Source organism: Heptranchias perlo, chromosome 10, assembly GCF_035084215.1.
Source record: "Heptranchias perlo isolate sHepPer1 chromosome 10, sHepPer1.hap1, whole genome shotgun sequence".
Lineage (NCBI taxonomy): Eukaryota > Metazoa > Chordata > Chondrichthyes > Hexanchiformes > Hexanchidae > Heptranchias > Heptranchias perlo.
Genome location: NC_090334.1, coordinates 28,377,178 through 28,396,288, shown reverse-complemented (window position 1 = coordinate 28,396,288; position 19,111 = coordinate 28,377,178). Strand labels below are relative to the sequence as shown.

Sequence of the window (19,111 nt, the reverse complement as noted above, 5' to 3'; positions counted from 1 at the left end):
ATTATTTCCGTGGGGATAGATTCGTGGATCATCTAACTTTAGCTATCCAATTTATTTTAATTTTTATTTGTTTTTAAAATACCACCTACTGCCAGCTTAACCATTAGGAAACTGTTATGGACCTGGGTCATCTTCACCCTGTATCCTATCAAGGCCAGCTCTTGTTTAAAATTAGCAAGATCTTTTTTAAATAATGCTGAATTCCAAGATCAGCTTCTACTGATAGAGCGTCCCATGATTATGATAGCATTGTTTGTTGAAGCACTGTATTTTCTAATGCTATGGCTGCTGCCAAAGCACACCTTTCTCTGTGAATGGTTCGTGGTGCTAGTAGGTAGACTTAGAAAGCTGGGATCCGTAATAGTCTGACCATCAATGTAAGCATTGCTGCATTTAAGTAGATGACCTGGATGATACACAGTGGTCTAGGTATGAGCAGTAACCATAGATTTGGTGAGAGTGTAGTCCTTTATTATGGTGTAATCCTTAAATGGTGAGAATCTAGGAACTGTGGAGGAGCAGAGAGATTTAATGGTACAAATACAGAAATCACTAAAAGCTAGTGGACAGGTAGAAAAAATAATTTAAAAGGCTAATGGAATATTGGCCTTTATCTCAAGGGGGCTGGAATACAATGGGGTGGAAGTTATGTTACAGATATATAAACCTCTGACTAGACCCCATTTAGAGTACTCTTCCCCCAAAAAGCTGCTGAGGCTAGGTCAATTGAAAATTTCAAAAACTGAGAGTGATAGATTTTTGTTAGGCAAAGGTATTAAGGGATATGGAACCAAGGCAGGTAAATGGCGTTAAGATATAGATCAGCCATGATTTAATTGAATGACCGAACAGGCTCGAGGGGGTGAATGGCCTACTGCTGTTTCTATTATTTGACTGAAGCAACAATTTTCTCACTCGGGGGCTGTTTTATATTTGCTGGAAGCAGGTGGGATATGTTGATAGAAAATCAATGATTGGCTTTGTAATGACTGCCATTGCAAATTTAAATTATGGTATATTAACACTCTTAAAATAATGAGTTCTGTGACTATCCAAAATATCATTCAAAGCCACTGTTTAGTTATCCAATCTAATTATTTCTAAAAAGTGCACAAAAGTTTGCAGTTACTGTCCAATAATATTGTAACAGTATATAGGATGTGTAAACACAGTACAAATGATAAAGTGTGGCTCCAGATTAATGTTTTAAATGTGTACCTAACCAGGCTCCATAAAGTGAATGAGCGTTGTCCTACATGTCATCCTGATAGAACCCAAGGCCACTTCCCTGTGGAATTCTTGGTGCCAAATTATAATGCATGTCCACATTATGCACCTAGTTGACTCAGCTGATATGTGGTGGTCCCGCAAAGGGCAGTTTCAGCCTCTTGGGCTCTTTGTAAGGTGTTTCATGTTCTCTGTAGCAATGCTTTAATCCTTCTTTAATTCTGACAATGCAGATGCTACGGGGCAATGAAGGCTGCAGCTTGCCCCTAGAGTCCATGGTAGCACTTTTCAATGCAGGCAATTTAAAATGTATGAAGGAGGAGGGTTCGATGTATTCAGGGAATTCTGCAGAGGACATAACTTCCTGAAGTTTTCCTTTTCTTGCTCCTTTGTATAAACAGGTCTGTATATCCTGTTTGTGAATTTATCTGGCGCTTTTTAACTGCCTGTGAGGACACCAGCCAGGTCCCAGATGTCAGGGAAAAAGGTTGTAAACGTGCAAGGCACTCTCACATTATGTAGATATCATCTTGCACTGGCCTTGAAATGGCCTTCCAGTTCAAGCCCTAAAAATAAACACCTATTAATCACCTAATGGTAACATTCCTTGACCACTGCTTTGAGTGTGTGACCCAAACACAGCTTCTTACAATAGCTAGTCTCACGTACTCTGTCACCCAGGATAAGAAACAGTTTGCCCAGCAATTTTTTTGGTTGTTTTCAGCAATGTCTATAACTGGCCCCATCACTGATATATGACTCAAAGCCTTGGATATTGCACAATACAAGCTTTGTCCGCAGCCTTTGGGGAGAAAACAGCACGGAAAGGGCTCTGTGCTATCCAAACTTTGCAGTAAAATGCTAAAAGAACTCAAATCCGTGTTTGTCATGTGTAAGAGGGAAACAGTTTGTGGCTTTTTCTAACCAGCACAGGAACCATACTCGACCTTGAAAATAAATAGCTTTTGTGTTTGGAAAACACGCCTTGCTCATTTTTCTTAAGAAGGTTTCATTGAATCATAGCATCATGGAAAGGTTACAGCACCAAAGGAGGCCATTCGACCCTTCGAGTCCATGCCGGCTCAATGCGAGAGCAATCCAGCTAGTCCCACTCCCCCGCCCTATCCCCATAGCCCTGCAAATTTTTTCCTTTCAAGTACTTATCCAGTTCCCTTTTGAAAACCCATGATTGAATCTGCTTACGATTGATTTTTTTTCCTTTTTGTAAAGGGCGTGTTTGACTTGGGCGGTATTTCAATACAATTTTTCTTGTGTTGACATTATTGTAATTAGTGGTTCTGTGCGTAATTACACAATTGTTTTACATTGAAGTCTCACCAATGACCATAAAGGCCACTGAAAACCTCAGTTATTAAAAACCTACAAATAATTTTAAAGTGTGAAACAGGTGTATGTCCAATTTTTGAATTCAGTGCAACTGCAGTGCTAATTGAAGTGTTTTTTGGCAGTGCTATGGTGTTGAGGTGAAATATTTTTCAGCAATGCTATGGTGTTGAAGGGGAATGTTTTTTGGCAGCGCTATGGTGGTGATGCTTTACCACGTGTGCCAGCGTGATAGGACATGTTCATTCTTGGAACTCTTCATACACCAAGTTCCTGATCTTAGCCATATTCTACAAGTATGTAAAAAGGAAGAGAATAGCAAAAGTAAACGTTCGTCCCTGAGAGGCTGAGACTGGAGAAATTATAATGGGGAATCAGGAAATGGCAAATGCGTTAAACAAATAAATTGTATCTGTCTTCACAGTAGAAGACACAAAAAACATACCAGAAATAGTGGGGAACCAAGAGTCTAATGAGAGTGAGGAACTTAAAGTAATTAATATCAGTAGAGAAAAAGTACTTGAGAAACTAATGGGACTAAAAGCCATTAAATCCCCTGGACCTGATGGCCTACATCCGAGGGTTCTAAAAGAGGTGGCTGCAGAGATAGTGGATGCATTGGTTATGATCTTCCAAAATTCCCTAGATTCTAGAATGGTCCCAGCGGATTGGAAGGTCGTAAATGTGACCCCGCTATTCAAGAAAGGAGGGAAAGAGAAAACAGGGAATTACAGGCCAGTTAGCCGAACATCAGTCGTCGGGAAAATGCTGGAATCCATTATTAAGGAAGTGGTAACGGGGCACTTAGAAAATCATAATATGATTAGGCAGAGTCAACATGGTTTCATGAAAGGGAAATTGCATTTGACAAATTTATTAGAGTTTTTGGAGGATGTAACTAACAGGGTAGATAAAGGAGAAGCAGTGAATGTCATATATTTGGATTTTCAAAAGGCATTCGATAAGGTGCCACATAAAAGATTGTTACACAAGATAAGGGCTCATGGGGTTGGGGGTAATATATTAGCATGGATAGAGGATTGTTTAATGGACAGAAAGCAGAGAGTAGGGATAAACAGGTCATTTTCAGGTTGGCAGGCTGTAACTAGTGGGGTGCCGCAAGGATCAGTGCTGGGGCCTCAGCTACTTACAATCTATATCAATGACTTAGATGAAGGGACCGAGTGTAATGTATTCAAGTTTGCTGACGATACAAAGCTAGGTTGGAAAGTAAGCGGTGAGGAAGACAAAAAAGAGTCTGCAAGGGGATATAGACAGGTTAAGTGAATGGGCAAGAAGGTGGCAGAAGGAATATAATGTGGGGAAATGTGAGGTTATTCACTTTGGTAAGAAGAATAGCAAAACAGAATATTTTCTAAATGGTGAGAAACTATTAAATGTTGGTGTTCAGAGAGACTTGGGTGTCCTCGTATAAGAAACACAAAACGTTAGTATGCAGGTTCAGCAGGCAATTAGGAAAGAAAATGGCATGTTGGCCTTTATTGCAAGTGGGTTGGAGTACAAGAGTAAGGAAGTCTTACCACAATTGTACAGGGCTTTGGTGAGACCTCCCCTGGAGTACTGCATACAGTTTTGGTCTCCTTATCTAAGGAAGGATATTCTTGCCTTAGAGGCAATGCAACGAAGGTTCACTAGATTAATTCCTGGGATGAGAGGGTTGTCTTATGAAGAGAGGTTGAGTAGAATGGGCCTATACTCTCTTGAGTTTAGAAGAATGAGAGATGATCTCATTGAAACATGATGTGGAGATGCCAGTGATGGACTGGGGTTGACAAATGTAAAGAATCTTACAACACCAGGTTATAGTCCAACAATTTTAAAAGTCCAACAAATCATTGAAACATATAAGATTATGAGGGGGTTTGACAGGGTAGATGCTGAGAGGCTGTTTCCCATGGCTGGAGGGTCTAGAAGTGGGGGCATAGTCGCAGGATAAGGGGTCGGCCATTTATGACTGAGATGAGGAGGAATTTCTTCACTCAGAGGGTTGTGAATCTTTGGAATTCTCTACCCCAGAGGACTGTAGATGCTGAGTCGTTAAATATATTCAAGGCTGAGATAGATAGATTTTTGGACTCTAGGATATGGGGATCGGGCAGGAAAGTGGAGATGAGGTCGAAGATCAGCCATGATCTGATTGAATGGCAGAGCAGGCTCAAGGGTTGTGAGGCCTATTGCTCCTATTTCTTATGTTATTATTGGGAGACCAGGTGCTTCAGCCTGGGAAGAAAAGTCACCTGGGCCATTCTTGCATGCCTAATAGCTAATTGAAGAGGTTGAGGGTGAAATAAGATTTCCAATCTACTCTCTCTGCCATAGAAGAGTATGTAACTTACTGAAACCTAAAGAGAAGGGGAGTAAATAACAATTAAACATCTGAGGGTATTTTTATTTTAAATAATTTTCAAAGGGCGCCATATTTATGGAAAAAGCCATTAGTATTTTTTGTTTCACAATCATGGCACAGTGAGCTAAATCATGCTAATTGTGTAGTGTCATTGTGATTAAATTGATACTTGGTTCTTATGGTTGTTCACCCAAAAACACAAACAAAAGCCTACTAGTTTTCCTTGAAGACAGTGCCCCTTTAAGGCAGCTCAGAAAATATTGTACATTATTTTATTGTATTTCTTGTTCTTGTAAAATGTGGCTTTTGTCTATCAGTTCCTAGATTGGAACAAGCCACGTACAGACATTCCATATTTAAAAATATACTGGATCCATGTGAGAGGACTGCACAAATTATGAACAGACCAAACAAAATTCCATCTTGATTACATTGCACTTCAGCATGTAAATTGTCCAGACGTTCTCCATTTAAAGGAGGACATAAATAACGCTACTGAAAAATTTTTGGAGTGTGCTGCAGATACCAGCTTTTGAGACCTCTGTTACATTCTATATGAAACAATATATTTTATGCAACAACTTCTGTGTTAGGGGTGGAATTATATTCAATTTAAAGGGGCATTTTTTCATGAACAAGTATTTGTCAAACCTTTGTTTTTGTTGACAAAAACATAATGAAGTAAATGATACTGAAATGTATAATTGTACGCTTGGTGACACAATTTTTTTGGGACAAAAATAGTGCACCGCTCTTCCTTCCCAGGTTTTATTAAGTTAAAATTGACACCTGATTTTTATTGTAGGACTTGTTGCAAGTCTCCAAATTTGAGTCATGTTCTGGCAGTGAGCCCTGTTCAGAAAATAGTCAGGAGTACTTATCTGGTTGTCCTCCAACTACTACAGGCAAATTTGTTCATAAAACTTAATGGAACTTCCCGCACCTCCTCCAAAAAAAAAACAAATTACATGAAACTGTTTTATTGTTAGATTGCTTTTAAGATTATTTAAATTATTCCTCCTCTTTCGGGTCTTTCCAAACCAGGGGTAGGTTGGCAATCTACTTCCAGACCTCTGCCAATTCTTTGAAATTGGCTACCAAGATGTTTCTTAGATTGCCTCACCCTTTTCTTTCTAAGGGAAATACCTGCCTCTGCTGAGACTGGGAAGTAGTGTGAAGATCAGCATCTTCCACTCTTCACTGGGGCTTCAACATGTTCCACTTTCCTTCATAATACCTTTTAAAAATAGAAATGCGATCAAACCATCTATGTATTAAAAATTTAGCATTTGGTGCCTCCTGTCTACAAACTTCACTCCCTGTCATGATTTTGAGTCATGCTTTTTAATGTCAAAATTTAACATTGACCATAGGTAAGTAAACATATATAATAGCAAATCCCTATCTAAGCATGCATGCATTTTGCCATTATGGTTTTTTGATGAATCACTAAAAATGCTTTTTGAAAAAAAATTCTTCTGCCTTTTTTACAACAGTAACTGAAATTTCTGTTATCCAAAATACTGTTTTAAACAAAGTAAATTCTTTTAAAAAAAAATTAACAATGAAACAATTAAATTTACCCACAATATTGTATTTTGTGCCTTTTAATATTTTCATTAAAGTTATTACTTCAAGGCTCAGCCTGTCCCAAAAGCTTGGGCTTCAATTGAATATTTTTACCTCAGCAGCTGCCCAGAGCTTCCAACGACATCTGCTTTCTGATCACGTGCAGTTTTCAGAATTTCCCAGGGTGTGTCCCCTCATCCTGTAAGAATTTGAGAATTTCCTTTCTTTTTCAAAAAGATTTTGAAAGAAACTAGAGTTTGAAATCTCAAAGCTTTTTTCCAGGCAGATTTGGCATAATTAACAAATGCTGCTGATTCGCTATTGCATGTTTTGCACAATCACCCAAGATCAATTTCACCCCCCATAATTCAAGATCAACATTTTTTTAGACTAAATAACCAATTGTATAGATCACGGCAATACAGTAGATCGAATGTATATGCATTTAAGAAAGCATTCCTTAAAGCATCTCACAGGAGGCCTTTTTTAAAAATCAGGAATATGGTATAAGAAGAAAGGTAGCATGTCTAGAAAGTTTGTTCACGGACAGAAAATGAAGGGTTAGGATTAATAGCTACTACTCAATTTGGATAAGAGTTGGAAGTGACGTACCCACTTATGTTCTCAATTTTGCATACAAAAGGAGCATGATACTGATATTAGCTGCTAACACAAAAGTAGGGGGTTAGGCAAACAGCGAGAAGGACTGTAAAAGATTTCAGGGCATTGACAGGTTACTGAAATGGCTAGACAGATGGCAGGTGCAATTTAATATAGTAAAGTTAATGTATTTTGCAATTTAATATAGTAAAGTTAATGTATTTTGAGAGGAAAAACTACGAATGAGAATATAAACTCAATGGGAAAACACTGAAAAGTGTGAAGAAACAGAGAGCGAGAAGTTCAAATACATCATCCCTTGAATATTCAAGTGGAATATCGAAAAGCCATAAAAAAGGCCAGTGGTGTTTTAGGTTATATCAATGGGGGCTTAGAATGCAAGAGCAAAAAGGTAACGATAAATTTGTACAAAGGAATGGTTAGACTTCAGAGTACTAAGTGCGGTTTTGGGCACTCCATTATAGAAAAGACAACAAAACCATAGAGAGCATATAATGTAGTTTCACCAGGATTATACCAGAGAGAAAAGCTATGGTTATGAGGATAGACCTCAGATATTGGGACTATTTGCATTGAAGCAGAGAAAGCCAAGAAGTGATTTGAGGTTTTTTTTAAATTATGAAGGGTTTTGATCGAGTGAATTGGAAAAGACTATTTCCTCTGGTTGTGGAATTAGTGGTGATGGGCCATCAATTTAAAGTCACTAAGGGAGTGACACAAGAGGTTAGGAGAAATTTCTTTACCTGGAGAGTTCTTATAGCGCTTTGCCATTGGGAATAGTTGAGGCAGAAACTGTTCCATCTTTTAAGGGAAGAGCAGTAAATGTTTGAAGGAAAGGATGATACAAAGTTTATGGGGGGAGAGCAGGGCAGTGGGATTATTTTTTAATTGCTCCAGAAAAGAACTAACTCAGAAACAGTGAGCTGAATGGCCGCCTGTTCTTGATGTTCTTCCTCGTATAGACAAATATGAAGTTGCTGTTTATTCAGCTGCCTAAAGGTTAATTTAAGGATGTTACTGTCCTGAAGAATCAATATTGAAAGAAATCTTTTACTAAAGTGCAATATTCATAGACAAAAGTCTTTCTACAACATTGCAATTACACGAGCATGAAGTTTTCTTTCAATTTGAATTGCCAAAATATTTTAAAATAATATTCATTAAACTCCAGATTTTTGCAAACAACATTCCTTAGTGGAATCTCAATCAGCTTGACATTATATTGAATACACAAAATAGATATGCAACCCACAAACTGAGTAAACACTGTTCAGAGTATAGATTTGTGATGATAAAAAAAAATGTTAACGCTAGAAATAAGCACTTTGGGCTAAGTGTAAGCACACAATACATATTGCTCAGTATCAACCACACACATACCAGGTTAACAACTTGGAATCTTTGAATCAAACATATCCAGTGCAGTCTGGTTGTACACAGAAATTCCCTTTTAATTACTTCCTTAAATTAATTTTCTGAATTGAAGATCAATAGTTAGAACATGCAAGAGGATAAGAAAGCTCAAGCAAAAATGCAAATGAAGAAAGAAAATTAAACCAAAATATGAAAAGAGGTCCCATCACACTCTGTACAGCACGATGTTAAAACGAGAAATTGACATACAAGTTCGTAACGACCCAATACCTGAGGCAAGATTCGACCAACCAACAGTATCTTTGAAAGCTCATGTAAACTAAGACAAAAGTACTGTCGTGAGGCTGGGGAGAAAGATAAGAAGCCTGTTTATGCCCACTATTGGCAGGAGTGGTTGGGGCCGCTGTGCTAAGTTGTGAAATTTACACTGGAAAAGGTCTTTGATATGATTCTCAGGGCTCTGAAGTGTAATTATTTTTTTTAATATAAAGTCATTTATTGCTACTTGTACAAAAAGTTGACCTTAACAATAAAAAGATCACAAAAGAATATGCAGTAAGTCATGATACTGAGTTACCGTGTACATTTAAAGATGGTTGCTCTGTAATTTGTATTTCAGGAGTATACTTGCTAAGATGGTGAGGTCCTGGAAAACAAATCTATAAAAGGTTTATCTAGAACTTCTATGGTACTGAAATGCAATCTCATTTTAATTACAAGTCAGTTCATTTGGTCTATTTTGGGGAAACCCATAAGGAACATAGACAAGGAGTTAATAAGGAAGAACTGTTTGTGTGTTGAGTGATATTTCAGAGCACAATGGCATCTCCTCAATCCACTTTCAATTTCTGAGCCCTGGCATAAAGTTAAGCAATCTTGCATTTGGCCGAGGCTGACAAAATCATTTGGCACACAAATAAAATACAATGATTTTAAAAGAGTGTGTCATCAATACTATTGTTTAAGGACTTAATTGTTTTGAAAAGTGCTGCTGAAAGCAAACTTCAAGTGTGAGGTAACGTAATTTTTAAAATTGCGTTTTTGCTCATTTGTTTTCTCCTGCATTTTGACAAAGACTGAAATGCATTAAAAGTGTTGCCCTAATTTATTTGGCTGTTTTCCATTACACCAATTTGAGTTGTTGCTAGTTTGGTTTCCAAGAAAGTTATTTTCTCCTTAAATGGGCAAGACAGGGCTGTATACCAGACTGCTGAAAATCTGTCATTTTTAACATTAATATATTAGGATAATATAATTTCCCAGTAACCTACTATTTTAAAAGAACAGTCCTCATACCAAAATGCTTGTCATCTGATGTCATATATCAAGAACCTATGTTACTATTAATTTTACTACCATTTTACTTGTACCACATCTCTCTATCATGCATAGCATGTTTGCTGCACGGCAGTAAGAAAAGTCAGACTTGGCATCCTGTTATGTAATTAGCTATGAGTAATCTATAGTAAGAGGATACACAATTTTATAAGGGCAGGAATAGTCTTCTGCTAAGGTAGAATGTGTTTAATGTGGCCTGCATTTAGAGGCACAAGGTCCAATTGCTCTAAACAGGCAGATCCTGAGATCAGTTACAGGCTAATTACTGTTGAGCACAGCCTGTGATCAGTTGGATGATAATTCCAGCTTTCTTTCTCTTTATTTACTTTGTTAAAAAGAATATTTAGTTATGATTTGTAGGTGTTTTACTCAAAGCACGATGTCTGAAAAGTGATGCACTTATTTCAAAACTTTTTTATAGATAGCGTTAATTGATGAATATTGTTAATTGATGAATATTGTTAATTGATGACTGATCGTGAGTTACATAGTAATGTATATTTTTGGTAGAATATATCAGTAGTTATATATATTAGCCATTATCTATATTTTATATATACAGAATTATGAGTGGGTCTAGTTAAGTCCTTATAATCAAGAATCTTTGTCTCCTTTACTAAAACTGTTGTATAATCTGTGAAATTGTTTGAAGAATAATGACTTGCATGAAAATGTGTTTTCCCACCAGTTTTGCTGTTACATGTGCATTTGATCATCTTGTGTCGTGCTGTACTTTTTGGCACTTTTATGATTTTATATATCACGACACTGGAAGATAGTTTGACGTTGGAACAATAGAACAATAGCAGGACATTTTTGCTTGCTATGCTCATCCTTCTGCTATTGAGGATGTTTTGATAATTTGGCAGTTTTTAATTGAAAGTCCTTCACAATAACACTGAGAATCCAGTGATTTGTTTGGATGTTTGCAGTAAGAAAAACTGTGAATCCGATGTTCAGACCTAGTGGTGACACATTCTGATTGATAGTGATTACATCTTTATGAACTCTGGCTGAAGGTCCTAACTTCCTGATGGGTCAACTATTCCACAGGGCTACTTCCTGAGATTGCCTGGTGGGTTCAGCATATCCATTTAAAGGCTACAACACAGTTCCTGGATTTTGAACATTTTTTTCTTGCACTCTGCTTCAGAACAGTCAGATGTTTGTAATTTGCATTATCAAAATTTTCAGTTAAGTATTTACAGTAGCAAAGTAAAATTGTTAAATGTTAAAATAGTGTTTTCATTATGTCCTAATTTTTAAACATTCAGACATATGCAAGATATGTTAGCATATCTTTACTTCCTTGGTCCCAAGAGATATTTGTTTTGTGTAGTGAAAGGCTAAAGTGCATCATTACATATAGTTTTACAAATTTGCTCATCCAGTGATGGTAAAACATACACTCAGCTATCAGTAACTCCTCTCACAAAGCTGATAGTACAGTTCCGTGCTGGATTGCATAGTAAATGTGCAACCCACTACCTTTTGTTTAGCTTTATTACCTTCCTGCACCCTCCCCCCCAGCCCATCAATTTTGCACGGACAAAGCTACAACATTGCCATACTAATTTGCAATCTCCAAGAAATCCTGTGGTTGTAATTGTTGTCTTTTGGCACATTCTCCCAATAGTTGGGAAGTGGCAGCCCCTCAGAGGCAGATTACTGTATCCTCAGGCAAGGAACACGCATTCATTTTCTTGAGAGTACTAGCTGCATTAGAGAGAGGACAAAAACTGTTTCCAGGAAATTCAGTGATGAACATTACTGCATACTAGGACATAACACAAGAACTAGCCTAAATATTGCAATGTGACCTGTAGATTACCCTATGACAAGTAACACTACCTAACATACTCTGGTGGCCATTGTTATCTTACACAGGGTGAAACGAGCTTGAGATTTGGTTTTGCCTGTCGAGCTTGAGGGAAATAGCTGAAAAAGTGAATGTGCACTTTAAATCCCCTTGCTCTTGGAGGAGGTGGCTCCTTTGGTCTAACGCAAGTCACTTTTAGCTGCTTACATTGCTTCCCAGTGATGGTACCTGGCTGCTGGTCAGTCTGCAACATTGCTGGTTGCACATGACCGAGCAGTGTTACCATGCTGACATGTGGGACTCGTGGCAATGCTGGTGTTTGTTGTTCCCATGTGGATCCTCCATGTGTGGCCCTCTGGCATGAAGTTGTTTCTCCATCCATAGTTAGTTTAAGATAACAGTACCCATCTTGTAAACAACCGCCAAAATATATAAGCCCCAAAGATTTTTTTTTAAAAGCAGGGGTGAAAAAAGGCAAGTGTCTGTGAATAGGGCCCTCTTATCTTGAAGTCCATATCCCTCTATTCTAAGTGAAATCAGTTTAAATGCTCATGTTGAGCTTGCATTCAGGCATACGAGATTTTATTTTAGAGGCTTCAGATGGGAAAAACAAACACCAGTATTGCCATGAGTCCCACCTGGCAGCATGGCGACATGGATTGGCGAGGTGCCACCAGCATTGTTTGTCCAGGCACTATCATTGATTAGCAATGTCATGAGATGTCATCTTGTATCAGTAGATTTTCATTTTTACAAAACTTTGACCTTCAGCATGCAAATATTTGTGTGAGAAAATGAGAGGAGTTTGATTTAATTAATACAGCCAAGTTATGAGATTGCAGTTGTGCTCTTTAATGCAATTTTAAAAAATTCTTTTACATCTAATTTTCAGATTTGGACCTGGATTAGTGATCTACTGGTGTGGATTTATTGAGGAGTTGGACTGTCATCGTGAACGTGGAATCTTACTAAAGGATTGCTTCCCTGAAGACATTATAACCTTCCACCACACCATGACCAGCATTGACAGTGGAAAGAAGAGGTGAATCCGGAAGTAATTTTGCCTTCCTGCAGTGCAAACTGCTGGCAACATCTCTTCTGAACTTTAGTTGAACTCCTGCTGCCCTGGGTCACCATAATACCTCTTTAGAAAAACACATTCAGTGTTTCTGCTTTACTTCAGCAACACACTTCTGTGAGCAGTGAAGAACTACAGACATGTACCACTCATTATCAGCATCCCCGTCTGTGTCAAGACTTTATAGATAGTCTTAATCTTTCTAACTTCCGAATTCTTTTCTCTATGTCTAGAGAAGGGCAAAATTCTGGCGCTGGAAGGTGCAAGTCAAAGTTTTCTCCTAGATATTATTAGCACCCTATGGGAGAATTTTGAGCTCATTTATTTTAAAGCTTTGTTTAACTGGTTGAATTGTTAACTGCTCTTTTTATTACTGTGTTGTGTACATAGGGGAAGAACTGCTTTTATGATATATTGGACAATTTTAAAAGGCCTCGAACTCTTTTATCTTCATCCAGAATGGTTTATAAAGGGTGCAGTTATAATGTCAATTTTGCATCATGGCAAAATGGTAGTATAGCACATCAGATCAGCAATCTGAATGGGTAATGCATTAAAGTAGAAGGAATGAAGCTCCTATCAGTTAGGTGCTTCAACGTGTTTCCCAGTTCATGGGAAGCAATATAACTTCAGTTTCCCAGAGTTCACGTGTACGACAGGATTTTGGGTGAACTCTTAATAATGCAACTACTCGACGACAAATGTATTAAAAACACTGTCTTTTTTGTATCTATTAGCTCCATCAGCAAAAGTTTCTTAAGTTTTCACTTTGCTTGTTTTTGGTATGATGTATGCACGTGTCGGTTGTCAAGCTGATGTCCATCATAATCGCACGGATCCAGGTTTGGAATTGCTGAACAATTCATTTAAGTCTGATTGGCAGTATAACTGTGGTCTGTGCAATTGCTGTGACCTTAGACACACATTGGTTTCTAATCAATATGCGCAATCGAACTATAGTCTTAATCTTAATAAAAATGTCCTTGATTTAATTGTGTTTGGAAAGTACTGAATAAATGTCAATTTAATTTTTACAACTATCTGATTTTAAAATAATCAATTGTTCTCACAGCATTATTCTATAACTTTTCCTTTGTATATTCTTTCTTCTTTTCCCCTCCCCCCCCCCCCCCAGTTCCCACTGAGCACTGCATCTCCTGCACCCAAGAAAGTGAGAAACTAATGCAGCAACATTGGTATAGTCATGATGTTCCCTCTGACTTTCCCCTCTTCTCCCTCCCCCCAGAAAGAGGAAAATACCATCCACCTTCTCAACACAACTACAAAACTTACAGAGTGGAAGAAATTGGACTCACATTTTCCTTGCTCCTTGGTATCAAATATTTGGTGCTCTAACAAATGCCACTGCTATTTGCGATTATCAAACTTAAAGTGACTTTTTGAGGTAAATGACATGAAATCCTTTGTGTTTCTTAGTATTTGATTCAGAAGTTATCTTGCTTCAGTGAAACAGTCCAGAGTTCCTTGCCAGCTGGTGATACTGACGGCTCCTTTTTTCAACACTATAAATGCTTTTATAGATGCTGTGTTCTATTAGGACTAAGTATCACATACTCGTGAGATTGTTGTCTGCTCTGCCTTTTTCCTTGCCTATAAAGCTGTTTTATAAATAGAATTAAGTGCAAGTCCTGCATACTGCAAATAATACACTTAAACGTTCTGTACTTTCTGAGACTAAGCTGAACCCAGACTTCTATTTTGGCAAGTCATTACTATTAGCATAAATGATGTTTATTGAGAAGCTGGGAGCTTATTAGTGTACAAGTATAAAAGGTAGTAAAATCCCAAACCTCAAAAAAATGCACCCCAAATCCTTTGAAAACACAATCGTTGTATGATCAGAAAAGAGCTCCTCAGAAAGCCAATGAATTGCCTTTGCCTCAGAATGTTGCATTCAATCTAATTGTAATTTACAGCCACATCTGTGTTATAGGGGATGTGTGGGGATTTCTAATAGAACACCATGGCTGCAGGTCGGAAAACACAAATGTGCGTCAAACAGAATGCACAATGCAGTTTTCCATTGTAAGTTGACTTGTCCAAACTAGGGAAATCCATGTCCGTACTAAATAGATATGATCTTATTGTGGCTGCTACTTCTGAAAATTAGCTCAGATACAGTCGAGGGACTAATGTTGAAACTCTCCTCCAACCCATGATTATCTGCTCCAAAAGAGTCGATTTGAATACTGTTGCTTTTAATCTAACAATTCTGTCTTTTAAAACTTTGTAACTCGCCACAACTTTTTGCATGAAATCACTTTTCTTCCACAATAAAATAATTAGTTAAAGATCTTACTGTTGGGAATTCCGTGCACTTGCTTTGAAAGCTTTATAACGGGAACAGGATAACTTAAGAGGCTATCTATCATCTCTGTAGACATTGGTTCATCTCTAGCCCAGAATTCATGAAAATTTAACCCTTTCTGAAATATAGTAATACAGTTCACTGCGTTAGGCTTATTTAGAGCTGTTGCGAATATGACCAGACAATAGAATTGTCATAATTAGAAAGTACTCTTAAATCTGTAATCTTTTAAAAATAGTAACTGTAAATGATAGTGGTTTGTGACTAAACACATTTAAGAAAGCAGTTCAGTTTGTTTTGTTTCTGCCTTTCCTCCTATTGTTTAAAAAGGCTTTAAAATAAACAGCTGCTCAGGTCATCTGTTTCAACAGTTGATCATTAAACCTTACTTAATACAGTAATGCATTATCTCAGTTTGTTTTACAACTTTTTTTCTTTTGCCAGTTTTCTTTCCTCCTTCTCCTGAAAATATTGAATATGATTCCATGGGCACCTAGTGCCCTCCAGTGCCTCACCCAAGCGGTCGTTATTCCTGTTCGAGCCTTGACAATATGTATTTGACCACTGTTACAGCCAAACCCGATCCTGGATTGACTGACTCGCAGCAGGGGGTCCCTGGGATGGCACCCAGCAGTGGAAACCATGGCTGATTCCCACCACCACCCCCCCCCCCCCCCCCACTCCCAATCCAAGAATGCACCTATCACTAGTTGGCTGAGATCAGTTGGCTAGTGAGGCATAGACTGGGTATCAAATGTGGTCATTCATTAGAGAAACAAGTTGACTCATTGGAAACCAAAAAAAACCTTAGTGGAAAATAATGAAAACCTGGGAGCAAGAATGGAAAACAAGAATCTTCTGGGAAGAGGAAACCTTGAACAATCAGATGGAGACTAGGAACGGCTAACAGGCATGCGAGGTTTAGAGGTCTGGTGCCCACAGCTTACCAAAGCTGTTGAAGCTTTGAGAATTGAAAGCAAAGCCCTCGAAAGGTACAATCTGTTACATATTTGAATGAGTACAAGCAGTTCCAATTACAGTAATTTTCTTTGCAATCTTCTCTTTTACCTAAATAATGTAATCATGAAAGGGTGACCAAGAACCAGTAGTGAATATAGAATGTGAATTCTGATCTTATTTTGAAGGAGATTCAAAGCATCTTTCCAATAAATGTATGTATTTTCACATTCCTACAGCATGGTTCCCACTTCCAATAGGTCTTGCCTTTCTCCCACTTCCATTTTGTTGGTTAATATTACACCTGTTTAGAACATTGAAGTATATTAATTTGAATTGAGGAATAAGCATCCCTCATGTTGAAGTCCCACAAGTGTCCATCTATCAGTTGCTTGTAAAAGGAGCCATTTTTATTGAATTGGTTGCATTGCTGGCAGTGGTATGTTTTAAAAATGAATTAAGATAAAAAGGAATTAAGGTAGTCCACTCAGGCAGTTTTCTTAAAATGTAAAAAGTACTGGATTAGATATTTTAGGTACATTTATTAAAGAATAACTCAAAGAGGGGAACTGAGTGCCACAGTGGGTTAGACACCAACCTTCCCTCCTGGGACTTGGATTCAAAAAAACTCATAGCTTCTCAGACTGCGTGTAACTAAGATAGTTTGGTAACAGTGACATCACAAAATAATTCAACTTGTGACATTGGAAGTCTGAAAGCCATTCACCCTGCATATGTCATCAATTAACTTCTCTCAACATCCCATCATTATCGTTACTCGATCTAGATTAGTTTTATTTTTTTGTGCGGAATGTCAGTGCTGTAAAGGGGGATACATTTCTTTTCAGAAAACACAGTCAACGTTAACATGTTGACTCCACTGTGCCAAGAGTGATGGGATGAAAGCCTTATCTGTTTGCTGGCTGTAAGAATCCTATATTGAAATGAGTTTATGCAGTCTCAGTCCAGTTCCTAAAGAGCATGAGCCTACAGCACAAAATTAGCCCTAATTTGGCACTAATTGCGTATGCTTACACAATGGAAAGAGAAAGGTCACACTGGTGCAGTAGAAAGTGCTCTTCTAAGGTTGGGGTTGAAACACATTGTTGTGGCAGAGTGGAGTCAATATATTGAAGTTGACTGGGTTTACATTTCACAGCACTGACATCTCTCAAAAAAAAAATAGTCCGGATCAAGTAATGATGATGATAGGATGTTGAGAAAAGTTAATTCATGACAGATGCAGGGTGAATGGCTTTAAGACTTAGTGTCACATATTGAATTGTTTTTGTGATTTGCCACTGTCCCAACTCAATTAGTTTATCTATATACCATGCATATTCTGAAAAGCTGTGAGTTTCTTTTTTGCTATTTTTATGAGTCCGGGGTAGAGGGAGGGGAGGTAATCCACATGGGCCATGAAAAAATAGGAAATCTCCCTAATTAAAATGATAATTAAAATGATATTACAGTGTGACGTTGACAGAGGCCTGGAATAGTTGGCTGACTGCCCTCACTGCTGGAGAATGAGATCATGCAAGATTCTTCGATGCACGATTGTATAACATCACCCAGCTCCAAATATCTCACTGAGCATGTCTTATTGCTTAGCAGCCTACACATTTCATGCATCCTTTTTTGTTTCTATGTGTTCATACAAAGTTTTTGTGTGATCATCTTGAGTACAAATTGCAGATGAACTGCTGGTTTTTGTATTGTACCCTATCTAGGAGTAGTACACATGCAGAATATTCAGGTTTGCTGAAATATTATGGAAAATGTAGATGATCTTGACATTTCCAAAACAGATTTAAAAGTTATGTACATCATAATTTTTAAACAAGCGTTGGATGACCAAACACACCGCATAATGGTTAGAACTTTAGTTTATTTGAAATGCAGTTTGAAAAATTATTTAGTATTACATAATCATTAACTTATTTCACATCATCTCCTTAAAACCTATAAAATGCAACAAAATATTGGATCAAATCAGTGATAGTTAAACTGCAACAAACTTTCTAAATCATTACTAAGTAGACTATAAAATCGGAATCTTATCTCTTCGCACATCTGAGAGCTTTTTAACTAATTATTCATCCTTTCTAAATGGGAACAACTATGATTGCTGCAGAAAATTATTAAATACAGTTGACTCCAGACAAATACAGACCAAGCAGAGAATTCCAATGTACCAAATCACTTCTCAATCACTCCTATTGAATGTAATTTATGGTCCCATAATCGGTTTTAATGCTCAGCATGCTTTAGTTGATATTTGATAGCAATTTGACTATAGGTAGGATATAATGGCCTAGTTGTAGTGGACATATTCTATGTAAAATATTTTTGGTTGATATTTTTGTTTACATTGTTTTCAAAAAATTGAAAGCAGCTGGATTGTGCACCTTCATGTGGTGTTCTCATCCTGAAGTTATCTCCTTTACATTGCTTAGTTAAGTCATGCAAATCACATGGGTGAATGCTCCTTTAGGGAACCCATGTGATTTCCCCTTACTTAAGAAGAGTATTTTCTCCTTAAATGTTCAATTATTTTACTGGAGGAAGCTAAATAGTTCAAGATTAAGCAATACTGCTTCAATCTCATTTCTTCTGTGCTTACAGTTATAACTCTTAAGATTTTTTTTCAAAACAATTGGCAAAACAGAAGGTAGGTAATGATAAACGGTAGTAATAAGTATGCTTATTAAAATTTCAAAACCTAACATATATTCAGTGATTGTCATGATCTATGCTCACAGAAAAAATCAAACACTGAGGAACCCAGCTACCTCCCAAAGGGAATTAGGTGCTGAAGTTGGAATAAGGAGGTTAGCTTTGTTAGAAGAATGATGGCTGCTACATATAAGTGAGAGAAATCTACTTGCTTCATTGTCTTTCTGAGGGAAGGAAGGTATGAGCCCACTTAGAATTACATAGAAATTACAACACAGAAACATGCCATTTGGCCCAACCAATCCATGTTGGTGTTTACTCGCCACATGAGCAATCGTCTTAATTTACATGCCCGGTCTGTTCTCATATCCCTTTGTTCCTCTTTCCTTCAACCACCTATCTAACCTATTC

At 37.6% G+C, this 19,111-nt stretch overlaps 1 protein-coding gene and 1 long non-coding RNA gene across 4 annotated transcripts in view; one reads left to right on the top strand and one right to left on the bottom strand.

Moving 5' to 3' along the window:
• The window catches only part of cdin1 (CDAN1 interacting nuclease 1), a 139,657-nt gene extending 125,882 nt beyond the window's left edge, over positions 1–13,775 (top strand). For both annotated transcript variants that reach the window (XM_067991379.1, XM_067991380.1), the window contains one exon: positions 12,553–13,775. In XM_067991379.1, the coding sequence (XP_067847480.1) occupies positions 12,553–12,706 (154 nt within the window). In that variant the 3' untranslated portion in view covers positions 12,707–13,775. The remainder of the gene's footprint in view (positions 1–12,552) is intronic.
• Positions 1–19,111, bottom strand: part of LOC137326369 (uncharacterized) — a 46,351-nt gene that overhangs the window by 11,937 nt on the left and 15,303 nt on the right. The window contains exon 3 of one of the 2 annotated variants that reach the window (XR_010964185.1): positions 6,623–6,707. The exons of the other annotated variant lie outside the window; for it this stretch is intronic. This is a non-coding gene — a long non-coding RNA (uncharacterized lncRNA). The remainder of the gene's footprint in view (positions 1–6,622; positions 6,708–19,111) is intronic. 2 annotated transcript variants of the gene reach the window in all.